Source organism: Megalobrama amblycephala, linkage group LG3 (genome assembly GCF_018812025.1).
Source record: "Megalobrama amblycephala isolate DHTTF-2021 linkage group LG3, ASM1881202v1, whole genome shotgun sequence".
NCBI classification, from domain to species: Eukaryota; Metazoa; Chordata; class Actinopteri; order Cypriniformes; family Xenocyprididae; genus Megalobrama; species Megalobrama amblycephala.
In genome coordinates this window covers 9,552,845-9,565,415 of record NC_063046.1, presented here as the reverse complement: position 1 = coordinate 9,565,415, position 12,571 = coordinate 9,552,845, and the positions used below count along the sequence as shown (strand labels likewise).

The window sequence follows — 12,571 nt, the reverse complement described above, 5'->3', positions numbered from 1 at the left end:
CGGCAAAGTTACACTTTAAGTGTGGACGGACAAACCCTGTTCAGACATGGTGCAAAGAGTAAAATTCACATCTTACTCGTCCCAGAGTTCCTCTCCAAGGATGTATCTCAGGCTCTTGAGGAAGGAGAGAGAGCTCAGTGTGTGTGATGAACGTATCTTAATGTATCCCGTCACCGTCTTGATGAGTCCCAGGAAGTTCTCCAACTCCGAAGCTATGTTAGCTAGAGAGATGGAAAAGAGTGTCAGTGAGCAGTGAACTGCATCAGTCTTACAGAAGCTGCTGTGCCGCAGGTACTCACTGCCACGGCGGATGTTGATATGCAGGTTGCCTTTGATAACGGTGCAGCCCTTGAGGGACTGAGCCGCGTCCACTGAGTCAATGACCTTTTCATCACAGATCTTGTCACATAGGCCATCACAGGCAGTGCAGAACATGCTGCCAGACACACAGGGACAAAAGGATGATCAGAAAGTGTCACCACAAAACCAACCCGGATAACCAAATATCTCACTTTCATGTTATCATATGACCTTCAGTTCAGTGAAAGCTGAAGTTTTTCGCTCTTTCCGACAAAAGAACATCATTGGTTTGTTCTGAGTTAATCAGAACTGGGATTTATGAGTTGAACAAGGAAACATTTTTCAGTAGGGATTGCTTTGTAGGTGTACAGGATCTGCAAACTTTTGTCAGATTTTTCTGCACCGACTATGAGGGAAAATCTGCTGAATTCTGTATAATGGATTTTAACACTAGTCTTAATGGTAGCTGAAAGTATTATCACATGAGTAAGGGCTATTATCATTATTATTAAATCTAGTTTACTGAAATAAAGCGTACTTATTAAGTATTCAGAGAGCTGTCAATACTATATTACTACAGTTTAAAATAAATGTTTCTATTTTAATATAATTTAGTGTAATGTATTCCTGTGATGATAAAGCTGAAATTTTTAGTCTTCAGTGTCACATGAAATCTTTGGTAACATCATAAATGTCTTTACTGTCACTTTTGATCAATTTAATGCATCCTTGCATTAGTATTATTTTATTAAAAAAAAAAAAGACTAATAATAATAATAAATAAAAATTGCACGGACCCCAAACTTTGCACTATACATTACAGGATTATATAATAAAAATATCAAATATGATATGAATGATTTGTAAAACTTTGTCAATGCAGGATATTCATGATACTCAAACTTTAAAAGGATTTTGGAAAATTAAAGGGTTAGTTCATCCAAAAATGAAAATTATGTCATTAATGACTCACCCTCATGTCCTTCCAAACCCGTAAGACCTTCGTTCATCTTCAGAACACAGTTTAAGACATTTTAGATTTAGTCCGAGAGCTTTCTGTCTCTCCATTGAAAATGTATGTACGGTGCACTGTCCATGTCCAGAAAGGTAATAAAAACATCATTAAAGTAGTCCATGTGACATCAGTGGGTTAGTTAGAAGTTTTTGAAGCATCTAAAATACATTTTGGTCCAAAAATAACAAAAACTACGACTTTATTCAGCATTGTCTTCTCTTCCGGGTCTGTGTATATCCACAGTGACGCTGCTTCTTCTTCTTCTACGGCGGTTGGCATCCAGCTTATTGATGCATTACCGCCCCCTTCTGCTCCGGACTGTGACGCGATTAGGACATCCACGACATGCACACCTACGCACCATTTTAAAAAATATAGCAATACCAAAATACAAACAATGTAGAATAGCTTGAATACAGCGTGCGTCTCCCTCAGACTGTAAACGAAGCTCGGGCGCACCGGATAACACGTCAGCAGCGTCTTACATCAGCAGTGTCACTGCGGAGTCGTGAACCACACTCCGGAGCAGAAGGGGGCGGTAATGCACCAATAAGCTGGATGCCAACCGCCGTAGAAGAAGAAGCAGCAGCATCACTGTGGATATACACAGACCCGGAAGAGAAGACAATGCTGAATAAAGTCGTATTTTTTGTTATTTTTTGACCAAAATGTATTTTAGATGCTTCAAAAACTTCTAACTAACCCACTGATGTCACATGGACTACTTTGATGATGTTTTTATTACCTTTCTGGACATGGACAGTCTACCGTACATACATTTTCAATGGAGGGACAGAAAGCTCTCGGACTAAATCTAAAATATCTTTAGATATTTTATCTTTAGATATTTTATCGGGTGTGGAACGACATGAGGGTGAGTCATTAATGACATCATTTTCATTTTTGGGTGAACTAACCCTTTAAACAAACTAAAACATAAATATAACAGAACACATTTGAAACAAAACAAATATACAAATATAACGAAAATTCACAATCACAGATCTTCATGCTTTGATTTACTCATTTACTCACTAAAATTATAACCATTTATTAAATGCACACTTTCAAAATAAAAAGTTAAATGCACAGAAAGCATTTGTACCTCTGGTTCTCATTACGCGTGAAGCCGGGTGGGCAGTCAGACATACACTCTCCTCCGTGGATCACGAAACGGTCATAATCAGGCAGGTGGACCTTGGAGCAGAAGTCCATGGTGATGCAACGCCAGCCCTCAAACTTGTACGTGCCCGGCGGGCAGTCCTCCACACAGCGGCCCTCATGATAGTAGTGCTGGCAGGCGGCACAGGCCCTGTCGTTGTCGGGCACGGTGCAGCTGCCCAGGCACTGGGGGTGACAGCACTCGCCCGAATCAGTACACGCCCGCTGTCCACACTTCAGACAAACTGGAGGGAAACAGGAAGGAAATTGTTGATTTGAATATCTTTTGGGTTTGTGTCAAGAAAACTACATTCAATTAAAACCTTATAATGTAATTTGGTCTGTAAAAAAAAATCCTTAGCGTTGAGCCCTGCAGGTGGAGCTGGGGAAGGTGGAGGGTTTCTGAAAGTGCGCTGCACTGCTAAGGCAAATGCTAACCAAGTATTTGAAGGTTAAGCAGCGAGCTCATTGTCTACTGATACAGCAGGAACCAATCAGCTGATGTGAATGATGTGATTGCAAGCAGATTGGGTTAAGAACCTATCAACCTGTGCCATCTGCGAGTTTCATGACAGGACTTTGTTTAAAAAACATCCTCAGACCACAAAGATTGATTATTAAAATGTTCCATAGTCTTTTTTAATGTATGAAGGTGTCAATCATTTATTTTTATTAGATAGTATTGCTTATGAGTAATTCTCACAAAGAAATGTCATATTTGACCACAAAAAAAATTATAATAATTTTTCTTAATAATGTTTTTCTCATTCTCATGCAGAAATCATCATGTTCAGGTAATCACTTTCAAATTAAAGACACATGAATAAATTATAAATTAATCAAATACCATCACAATGTAAAAATAAACAATATACAATTATATAATATACAACTTGAAGTCTAAAATAACTTTTAGAAAATAGTTTCTTTGCAGTGAAATTTTTTTTTTGAGACTAATAAAAATGAAAAAAAGAGATGCTCAGCGAGTGATGGGTAAAATTAGATCTTTCTGCTTTGCATGCTGCTTTCAGATCCTCAACTTATTTTAACTCGTTTTAAACATTCAGGAATTCAAGTCTCAAATAAATCTCAAATGCAAGCTCAAATAAAGTTTGTTAATATCATAACCCGGCTGTGAGGTTAAAAGCCTGGCTTAAGCCCAAGCGGTTTGAGGCTCTGGGTCAGGGTCATGTGATCGCACGTCCTCACTCCATTACTGTCTATTTCTTCTCGACCTCCGTGGTGTCTTTCAAGCTTGACTGATAAAGGTTACTGCCAACAGCCCCAAGGATACGATGCTGTACAGTTCACAAACAAGTACAGGCACATACTTCACCACAGACAAAGTATTCTTTTATGTATGCGTTCCCTTTTGCCAAAAAACTACTTTATCAAAACAAATGACCTAATCATCATGTTGAGAAAGACTACAGTATTATCCAATGTTAACTTGAGGCAAAACTACCAAAGTCACATTACAATTTAAAAAAAAAAAGTTAAGGAAACTTTATATTAATAAATGAGTGTTGTGACAACTGTAAATTTTATATTATAATTATTTTAATTATGCTAATTGATTCAACTGAAGTGTTGGAAAGTGTCAATGCATTCTCAATGAATTCTCATTTAAATCATTTTCATCATTTTTATTTAGTTTTTAAAATTTAACTGAGACTGCGAATTAGCTACTAGCTATAAGCCAATATACAGAGCATCTGGTTGCATGAAATTTCATGTAAGTACATTATTCTGTATTATCTCTTTCAAATAAACTAATAACTAACTAAATAGTAAGAAAAAAAATAATACAAAATTTATGTTAATTCAGATGCCCCTGAAAAATAATTCTATGAGAAATAAAATAATAATAATCCAGCATATATGTTAATTAACACCCCTGAAAAATAATTTCAGTGGGGAAATATCGCCACCCTTCCAAATAAATTTATAAAATTAAATAAATAAAACTAACTATATAAATACATATGGTAACACTTCACAATAAGGTTTTATTAGATGAACTAAGAATAAACAATACTTTTACAGCATTTATTAATCTTAATGTTAACTTCAACATTTAATAAAATCAAAAGTTGTATTTGTTAACATTAGTTAATGCACAGTGAACTAACATGAACAAACTATGAACAGCTGTATTTTTATTAACTAAAATTAACTTAATTAAATACAGTAACAAATGTATTGCTCATTGTTAGTTCATGTTAGTTAATACATTAACTAATGTTAACAAATGAGACCTTATTGTAAAGTGTTACCCATACATACATACATACATACATACATACACATATTAAGAAATAATAATCCATCGCATATGTTAATAAATGTCCATGAAAAATAATTATGGGGGAAAATATTGCCACCCTTCAATCATGTTAATAAATGTCTAAATAAACCCTCCAAAATAAACTAAACTAAATCCAATACATAGGTTAATAAATGCCCCAGAAAAATAATTTCAGTTTGGAAATATTGCCACTTCATGAAAAAAAAAAAGAAAAAAAAGTACGTTTGTGATCTTACAAGACACACAGTCACACATAAACAGTGAGTTTTCCTGTGGTCATCTCTCTTTTCCCCTATTCTCGTATGGCATATACAGGCAACACATTAAGTGTTCGTTCCAGGTCCACTTTACAAACAAATCCAGTCCGCATATTCCATCCGACCGAGACTATGTATAATTCGACCAGAGTCCTCTGCTATCATTCTAAATAAGAGCGCATTGTAACAGGGGAGAGGAAAAACTGATTCAGGTCAGAGCACCAGCAAGGAAAACACCAGCTTTAGTACAAGAATGGCCTACATTTAGAACAGAGAAACTCAGCCTTCCTGATCTTTCCTTACGCGCTCATACAGGCAGGAAACTCGCTTTCCAAATGACCATGGGTAGACATCTCACATATCTCAGAAAAGCCACAGAAAGACTATTTATTTTAATTTTTCATAAATGATGGCCTTTCCACAGCAGCAAAGGTCTGATGGTTTTTAGGGAGGGTCTCTTCAGATAACCTTACAGCGAGGTCGAGCAACGCCAAGGAGAGAACAGGGATAAAAGCTGGATGCAAAAACACATTCAATATGTAGTTTACATGCAACAGTTGTCCTGGAGGACTCTAGTAAATAAGAGTTAAATGATAACGCATGTAAAAAAAACAAAAAAAAAAACGCTAGCCTGAGGCTTAATGTGTATCTGAGAGAGTTATTCTTGATCGCAAACAGTGTTCAAAGAGCAAATTCTTGACAAGCGAGTCAGCCGTTCAGTTTAGGACACCTACATTTTATTTAAAACATAAAAACATCCAGAAAAAAACAGTTTCACTTCCAGTTACTGCAAAGCACCATTTCAGCTATCATCAGGTCAGAAGGAAGACAACCCAGCTAATTTTGGCTGACTGAGATATGCCGTCTTGAGCTAAGGACACTTACGGTGGAGTATTCACAAGGCCACCATGCTGGAATCTCAGTTAGTCTAAACACGGAAAAAAACAAACCAGAACCAGACACCCTTGACTGAGCGCCTTTGTCAGGGCGTTTCTACGTCCTTTACCAACAAGTTTAGGCTCAGAAATCATCTTTAAATAAAATAGTTAAAACTACTTTGATGCACATTACTAATAGATAATCTACACTTCATTATATAGCAGATGTTGTTGTTTTCTCAAGGGCACAATGTGATAATTCATGCTCTTTTTTAATATTTGAACCTATAGCCTTTCAGTTGCTGAATTAGTTCTTTACCAGAACATTGTACATAAATACAGTGTGAAATTACATTAATTCCTATTGTGACAGGAAGATAGCAGAAATATATATATATATATATATATATATATATATATATATATATATATATATATATATATATATATATATATATATATTTTTTTTTTTTTTTTTTTTTTTTTTTTTTTACTTAAAAATATAACATTATAAAACCCCAAGCGTTTGGGGTTGGTAACATTTTTTCATGTTTTTAAAAGAAATTTATTTGAATTTATTTGATCAAAAGTACAATAAAAACTGTAATATTATTATTTAAAATAACAGCCATAACTCTAGTCATCAGTGTCACATGATCCTTCAGAAATCATTCTAATATACTGATTTGCTGCTCAAGAAACATTTCTGATTATTATTATCAATGTTGAAAACAGTTGTGCTGCTTCATATTTTATGAATTTTTTTTTTTTTTTTTTTCAGGATTCTTTGATTAATAGAATGTTCCAAAGAACAGCATTTAATTGAAATATAAATCATTTGTAACATGTCTTTACTGTCAGTTTTGATTGATTTTAATGCATCCATGCTGAATAAAAGTATTCTTTCCTTTAAAAAAATAAATAAATAATAAAAAATCTTGCTGACCCAAAACATTTGAACAGCAGTGTTGGTGAAATTTACTTTTAATTGTAATGCATTACAACACTGCATTACTCCCTAAAAAAGTAACTAATTGCATTACTTAGTTACTTTCTATGAAAAGTAATGTGTTACATTACTTCTGCATTACTTTTTCTCACCTGGGCTGGGCCTGCTTATTTTTTAATAACAAAATTTATATTTTTTGGCAAATGTAAAGGCCTTTACACAACAAAAGTAAAATGAATAAGCCTCAGGCTGAATGAAATGCATATTTCACTTAGATATTTTGTTGTAAATTGAAAAAGCAATGTGTTACTTGAAAAAGTAATCTGATTACATAACCCGAGTAAAGCATTACCCCCAACGCTGTTGAACAGTAATGTATAGTCAACAGCCCTCTTTAAAGGGTTAGTTCACCCAAAAATGAAAATTCTGTTGTTCCAAACCCGTAAGATCTTTGTTCATCTTCGGAACACAAATTTTGGAACACAGATATTTTCGGAACACAGATATTTTTGATAAAATCCGATGGCTCAGTGAGGCCTGCATTGACAGCAAGATAATTAACACTTTCAGATGCCCAGAAAGCTACTGAAGACATATTTAAAACAGTTCATGTGAATACAGTGGTTCAACCTTAATGTTATAAATACTTATAGTGCGGCAATAAAAAAAACGAAAAATGACTTAATATGTAGTGATGGCCGACTTCAAAACACTGCTTCATGAAGCTTCGAAGCTTACAAATCTTTTGTTTTGAATCAGTGGTTCGGAGCGCCAAAGTCACGTGATTTCAGTAAACAAGGCTTTATGTCATAAGAGTTTCGAAATTTCAATAGTTCACCACTGGGGGCATGACTTTGGCAGTTTGATACGAGAACCGAACGACTGATTCGAAACAAAAGATTCATAAAGCTTTGAAGCTTGTTTTGAAATCTGCCATCATTAGATATTGTTGAAAAGTCATTATTTCGTTTTTGTTTTTTTGACAAGAAGCATTCTCATCGCTTCATAACATTAAGGTTGAACCACTGTAGTCACATGAACATGATCAATATGTCTTTAGTAGCTTTCTGGGTATTGCTGGCAAAGAGACCTCACCGAGCCATCAGATTTCATCAAAAATATCTTAATTTGTGTTCCGAAGATGAACGAAGGTCTTACAGGTGTGGAACGACATGAGGGTGAGTCATTAATGACACAATTTTCATTTTTGGGTGAACTAACCCTTTAATGGTTCAAACATTGCTTACATTGCATTACTGTAGCATAGACAAAAGACTCTTTTGAATAGAACACATTTTTACATTTCTCTTCCTTCTCTTCATTTTAAAAATATGATGCTTTGAGAGCTGTTGAGCAGATTCATAAACACCTCTGATTGGCCATTATGTTGACTTGCTTATCGGATATGTCTATGATTGGCTTCAAAAACTTTGTAAACATACATCAGTGATGCTCTTCAACGAGCGCTTACACAGATACACACGGGAGCGTTTGAGAGAAACTCTACAACCAATGTAGTCCAATGCACTTGTGAGCATAAAACTCTTGGACCATGTAGATTGTTCATAGCCCTCGTGTGCTGCAGGTGAATGACAATGAACACCTGGCTAAGGAAATCTTGGATGTTCTCTCTCCATTCGGGAGCTGATCAACTCTCAGATTACTGTCTGTTCTCACACAATAACAGATCCAATATGAACACCTGGGCCCTCAGGAAACAAGCTAGACTCATATTTTTTCTCTCCCTTTTTATGATTATTAATAGCAGGAGGAATATGAATTGAAGTGAAGTATTTTAGGTTGGGACTTTGCAGAGAAAAGCCTGTTGCATTTAGCTAAAATATTAACAATTAATAAGTTCAATATAATTTCTTATACAACACCACATAAGTGTGTCAGGAGTCAAATACAGACCTGAAATTGTTTAATTTCGGTCTGGATTTGACTCAGTCTGAATCTGAGAACCGATTTGCATTGTTATTTTCTTTGCATCCAGCTGCAGGGACGTTTAGCAAGCAGGAGTGATTTCTAGCATGCTGGTCAAGTTGATTTGCAGTTGTGGGACCACCAGCCAGCTGTGCAGTTTTCCATGTCAACAACACATGGCTTTTTGTATATATTCACAGGAAAATTGGAATATATGACTAAACAGATCCCAATAAATGTTTTCGGAACATTTTAAAACAAATCAGAAAGTGTAAAAAATTAAATAAATAAATATGTTGTATTTGTCAAAATAAAAAAAATTAAATAAAAAGATTTTTACATAACATTTAAAATTGACATAACCCCTAAATGCTTGCATTTCGTATTGACATTGTCGTGTAATTTCCACAAGAACAAATAGTAATGCTGACATAACAACCGATCAAAGATTCACAGCTTTTTATTACAACCACAGTATTGTAATTAAAACTTTTTTGGGCTAGCCCTGCTAAAGCCATCCACACTGCGTTCACCACAGAAACGCAGACATCCGTTTAACCCTGTCCAGCCAAACCATAATCTACATTGTTTTGTTCCATTATGCTAAAGATGCACAAGCTGCATTTCTTCACAAATCTTTTGATTCATAAAGCATAACATTTGTTTTACTTGCTCATTCCTATCAGTACTCTATGTGTGACAGTTCAGAAAAAAAATGAAAATTCTGTCATAATTGACTCACCCTCATGTCATTCCAAACCTGTATAGGAATAACTAAACTAAGCAGATTCCAATAATTGTTTCTGGAACAACTCAAAACAAATCAGAAAGTGTAAAAAAATTCATTTGTGAAATAAAATATGGGGCACGAAACTATTTGCATTCCTGTTCAGATTTGCAAAACATGTAGGTACTTGCATCGAAGCAAACCTGTATGAACTTCATTCGTCAGTGGCACACATAAAATGTTTAGCAGAATGAAAAGAAGCACCAAAGAAGCACTTTATTCTGAGTCTGAAGCCATACGATAGCTTTGTGTGACGAAAACAAAATTTTAGACATTATGTACTGATTTTCAAGGAATAACTTAAAGGGAACCTATTATGCCCCTTTTTACAAGATGTAATATAAGTCTCTGGTGTCCCCAGAATGTGTCTGTGAAATTTCAGCTCAAAATACCCCACAGATCATTTATTATACCATCTTGTAAATGCCCATTTTTGAGTGGAAGGAAAAATATGCTGTTTTCGTGCATGTATCTTTAAATGCAAATGAGCTGCTGCTCCCCGCCCCCTTTCCAGAAGAAAGCAGAGCCTGTACAGCTCATGCCCCGAATACTCTGCCAAAAACATCTGTTTGGTTTTGGTTATCATCTCTATCGTGGCCACACACACACGTGACATTGCAGTTCTTCATGATCATGAAAGTTTATTATCTGCATGTGTTTTAAAGCCATATCAGTCTAAACTTCTGATATATGGTTTTCTGAGCGCTCACATCTGAAGCACGCGCACAGAAAGCTGTCTGTCAAACAGTGCATCATGTGAGTATTAAACTAAGTTCTCTTTTATGTCTTATTGCGCTTAAACTGTCAAATACACACAAGGTTATGTCAAAAACACACAAAGTTCACATAAACACAGTCGGTTATGTCTGTGAATGTAAACAGCAAGTAAAGAAATCGCATGTGTATGTTAGATCTGTGTATTAAAGTGACAGCAGCATAATATACAGTTCCTCCTGCTTTATATGCTATTAATATGAATCAAACAACAGTAGAAAAACAGAAAATCACTCACTGCTCTTGACTGAATAACTTTAGTAGCTTTAATAAGAATACATTTCTTACTTGAACGCTGCTGTTAAATGATCTGGCAAGGAGATAAACATGACGGACTGTGTACAGCTCACTCAGGGCGGGGTCTATGCTAATAGGGTAGAGTCTGTCAGCAGTCGTGGTTGGGGCCTAAGCAATGTGATGTAACAAAGGTTAAAATCTGTTTGTTCTGAGACACTTAAGATTTATGGGGGTTAAAAAAAAGAGTGGGGGGTGGATTTTTAACATTTTAGGGTGGATGTGTACACACACTGCTGACACACATTTATGTTCAAACATCATGTAAAAGTGAATTTTGTATAATAGATCCCCTTTAAAGGGTTAGTTCACCCAAAAATGAAAATGATGTCATTAATGACTCACCCTCATGTCGTTCCAAACCCGTTAGATCTCCGTTCATCTTCAGAACACAATTTAAGATATTTTAGATTTAGTCTGACAGCTTTCTGTCCCTCCATTGAAAATGTATGTACGGTAGACTGTCCATGTCCATAAAGGTAATAAAAACATCATCAAAGTAGTTCATGTGACGCCGACAGATGAAAGGATTCAATGGAATCAATTCAATGGAAAGGATTCCGGAAGAGAAGACAATGCTGAATAAAGTCATAGTTTTTGTTATTTTTGGACCAGAATGTATTTTCGATGCTTCAAAAACTTCTAACTAACCCACTGATGTCACATGGACTACTTTGATGATGTTTTTATTACCTTTCTGGACATGGACAGTATACCGTACATACATTTTCAATGGAGGGACAGAAAGCTCTCGGACTAAATCTAAAATATCTTAAACTGTGTTCTGAAGATGAATGGAGGTCTTACGGGTTTGGAATGACATAATTAATGACATAATTTTCATTTTTGGGTGAACTAACCCTTTAACCTAATATTTTATGTGTCGCACAAACCAAAAAAAGGCATTCAGAATGACATGAGGAATTGTCATTTATGCCATATAAGTGGTGGTGGGGGGTGGACACCAAGCCCTGTTAGATTAGACCAGCTCTCACAGAAGACCCCTCGGAGAGTCGCTCTTCCCGGCATTCACCATCATGTCGCTGACAGTCGAGGCACAGAAAGGATGCCTCAGGCTTTTTATTTTTAGTCAACATCGTCACCTCACCCCCTCTTCCTTATTAATTCAGGAAACTCTCCAAGTTCATCTGAGGTCTTTTCATCACTGCTGATCTTGGCTGCCACAAACCAGCATGTCTGAGAAAAACAGGTTGCATGCTCTGGCACAGTGTGTTCCCTCTCGTTCTCCATCAGAGTGAGAGTGTGCGAGAGGACACCAGCAGATAACGTGCAAAGAATAAGGTGTAACATCCACCCTGAAATATTCTTTTCATCCCCCGGTGGGACGGAGAACAATAGGAATGTATGGCTCCCAGTTCTCAAGAATATTTCTCAATTATTAAGTCTCAAAGACATCAATCTAATACTTCAAGGTCACATCTAGTGATGAAAATTTGTGGAGGATGAAATTATGTTCCTTCCTCGACAACATCACTGATGTGTGCAGTTAACCTGACTTTGAAATGCAGGATTTAGCAAAAACTCTCAAACAAAACTATCGAGATGTGTCTCAGAGTCAGTCTAAAGATGGAAACGAATGCAAAGCACAGCCAGTGCTGTGAGTGCTTGCTATTTCTTTTGCATATGAGAAACATCAAACAGCAAACAAATCTGTGCTTCTCGTTTGAGTTGCGCAGACGGGTTATCAGCTCGGAGCAATAAAAGACAGCGCGAGCTCAGACAGGTTTACTCGCGGGCTGATCTTGAGTATGCGACAACGTTACTACACAGCTCTGGGAGATCCAGTAAGAAGCATTCAAATTCAGTGCAGAAGTCTCTGTTATAAACCATATCAGATCAAACAGCATTGACGTGGAAACCAGGAGAAACGGTGCCATGAACAAACAAATTATAGGCTTTTC

The 12,571-nt window shown here is 36.1% G+C and overlaps 1 protein-coding gene across 2 annotated transcripts in view; it reads right to left on the bottom strand.

Moving 5' to 3' along the window:
• Positions 1 to 12,571, bottom strand: part of igf1rb (insulin-like growth factor 1b receptor) — a 122,360-nt gene that overhangs the window by 38,149 nt on the left and 71,640 nt on the right. For both annotated transcript variants that reach the window (XM_048183745.1, XM_048183746.1), the window contains exons 3-5: positions 2,421 to 2,721; positions 300 to 436; positions 77 to 221 (exon numbers count right to left, since the gene is read on the bottom strand). In XM_048183745.1, coding sequence (XP_048039702.1) covers positions 77 to 221; positions 300 to 436; positions 2,421 to 2,721 — 583 coding nt within the window. The remainder of the gene's footprint in view (positions 1 to 76; positions 222 to 299; positions 437 to 2,420; positions 2,722 to 12,571) is intronic.